This window comes from Mirounga angustirostris, unplaced genomic scaffold (genome assembly GCF_029215605.1).
Source record: "Mirounga angustirostris isolate CCGP_5_RB_7025 unplaced genomic scaffold, mMirAng1.0.hap1 SCAF_7, whole genome shotgun sequence".
NCBI lineage: Eukaryota > Metazoa > Chordata > Mammalia > Carnivora > Phocidae > Mirounga > Mirounga angustirostris.
This window is the reverse complement of record NW_026991715.1, coordinates 43,525,667-43,527,857: the sequence shown is the minus strand read 5'-3', so window position 1 is coordinate 43,527,857 and position 2,191 is coordinate 43,525,667. Positions and strand designations below refer to the sequence as shown.

The 2,191-nt window shown below is 43.7% G+C and overlaps 1 protein-coding gene across 2 annotated transcripts; it reads left to right on the top strand.

The window, feature by feature from the left end:
• The first annotated feature begins 260 nt into the window (after positions 1-260).
• Positions 261-1,391, top strand: ACTBL2 (actin beta like 2). 2 transcript variants are annotated; one of them, XM_045895205.1, is made up of 2 exons: positions 261-389; positions 516-1,391. In XM_045895205.1, exons 1-2 carry the CDS (start codon positions 261-263, stop codon positions 1,389-1,391), a joined length of 1,005 nt encoding a protein of 334 aa, XP_045751161.1. The 2 variants fall into 2 exon arrangements, with proteins under 2 accessions (XP_045751161.1, XP_045751155.1); XM_045895199.1 differs by having other exon boundaries at positions 261-1,391.
• Positions 1,392-2,191: the final 800 nt, after the last annotated feature.

Genomic DNA, 2,191 nt, shown 5'->3' with positions numbered 1-2,191 from the left:
TACTAATGATTTATATAATCATCATCATCATTATTAATACCTCAAAGGCAACCCCACCCAGAAATGCTGGGAACTGGTGGGACAGGACATGGGTGGGGCCAGTGTGTACCTTTAAATACCTGTCATCTCAGCACAGGATCCCCTCTCCGAAGGCAGTTCTAGAGTGTTTCAGCCTGTTCATTCTCTCCTTGACGCTGTAGTCTGCTATTTACTCTATATTTAACTTCTGTTCACCTTTCTGGAAGATTCCAGCCAGCACCATGACTGATGATGAGCTGTCTGCCTTGGTGGTAGATAATGGGTCAGGGATGTGCAAGGCAGGCTTTGGTGGTGACGATGCCCCCCGGGCTGTGTTCCCCTCCATGGTAGGGCGTCCCCGGCATCAGGGGGTCATGGTTGGCATGGGCCAGAAGGACTGCTATGTGGGGGATGAGGCTCAGAGCAAGAGAGGCATCCTGACCCTTAAGTATCCCATTGAACATGGAGTGGTCACCAACTGGGATGACATGGAGAAGATCTGGCACCACACTTTCTACAACGAGCTCCGTGTGGCACCGGATGAGCATCCCATCCTCCTCACCGAGGCACCTCTCAACCCTAAGATCAACCGGGAAAAGATGACTCAGATCATGTTTGAGGCCTTCAATACACCGGCCATGTATGTGGCTATCCAGGCTGTGCTGTCCCTCTATGCCTCAGGGCGGACCACAGGCATTGTGATGGATTCTGGGGATGGGGTTACTCATACTGTGCCCATCTATGAAGGTTATGCCCTGCCTCATGCCATTCTACGCCTGGATCTGGCTGGCAGAGACCTGACTGACTATCTCATGAAGATTCTGACAGAACGAGGCTACAACTTCACCACCACAGCCGAGCGGGAGATTGTTCGTGATGTCAAAGAGAAGCTGTGCTACGTGGCCCTGGACTTTGAGCAAGAGATGGTCAGTGCTGCTGCATCCTCCTCGCTTGAAAGGAGCTATGAGCTTCCTGATGGGCAAGTGATCACCATTGGGAATGAACGCTTTCGATGCCCTGAATCCATTTTCCAGCCTTCCTTTTTGGGCACTGAGTCCAGTGGGATCCATGAGACAACTTTCAACTCTATCATGAAGTGCGATGTAGATATTCGCAAGGATCTATATGCCAACATCGTGTTGTCTGGAGGCAGCACTATGTACCCTGGCATTGCTGACCGGATGCAGAAGGAAATCATAACCCTGGCACCTAGCACCATGAAAATCAAGATCATAGCTCCCCCAGAGAGGAAGTATTCCGTTTGGATTGGGGGCTCCATTCTGGCCAGCCTGTCTACATTCCAGCAGATGTGGATCAGTAAGCAGGAATATGATGAGGCTGGTCCTCCCATAGTTCATAGAAAATGTTTCTAAACGGTCTTCATGCTAATAGGTTTACATTTTTTCCTTTTCTAGGTCATAGTGATGGTACTGCTTTTATCCACTTTCCATTGAGTCAAGATAAATACTCTGCTCTTGCTAGTGTAGAACCAGAAAACTGATCTCCATTAGAGTATTGTGGGCTCCTGCCCAGCTAACTACATCTTGATCTTTATCAACTCAAGGAGAATTCTGATACCGTATTCTATTTTCTTCACCTATAGAGTTCAAAGAAATGTTGTCCTGCTTAAATTAAAATGAGTGATCAGGAGTAAAATCATGAGAAATGTCCTTTCAGAATGGATAACTAGCACTTCCAAGCTTTAAAAACTAGTTCGTGCTTTAAATACTTAACAATAAGCTATATAACCCTATAAAAATGTGTATGTTAGCAAACATGTCTTATTAGTCAGTATTTTTGTTTTGTTTTTCTCCTTTATATAGAGATAATGAATTATATGGGTCAATAATATCCATATATACATAAGCACCAGGGAAATCAAATATTATATCTTACAAGACACTGATAAATCTGGCTGTCTAAACAGCTAATGGAAATTTTTTAACTCCTCAACAGTCACTGTTTTAGTAGCTACGTATTTTAATTGTTTCCCTTATTAAATAAGCATAATGAAACAGCCGATATTCCATTAATGTTGTTTATAAATCAACTAAATTTTCAGCTCAGAGTGGAGTTCTGCTGGTGAAACACATATTTTAATGTCTAACTTAATGAATTTCATTCTACTTGTAAAACAGCAAAACTACAGATAATGCCTAACTTTTAAAATAGA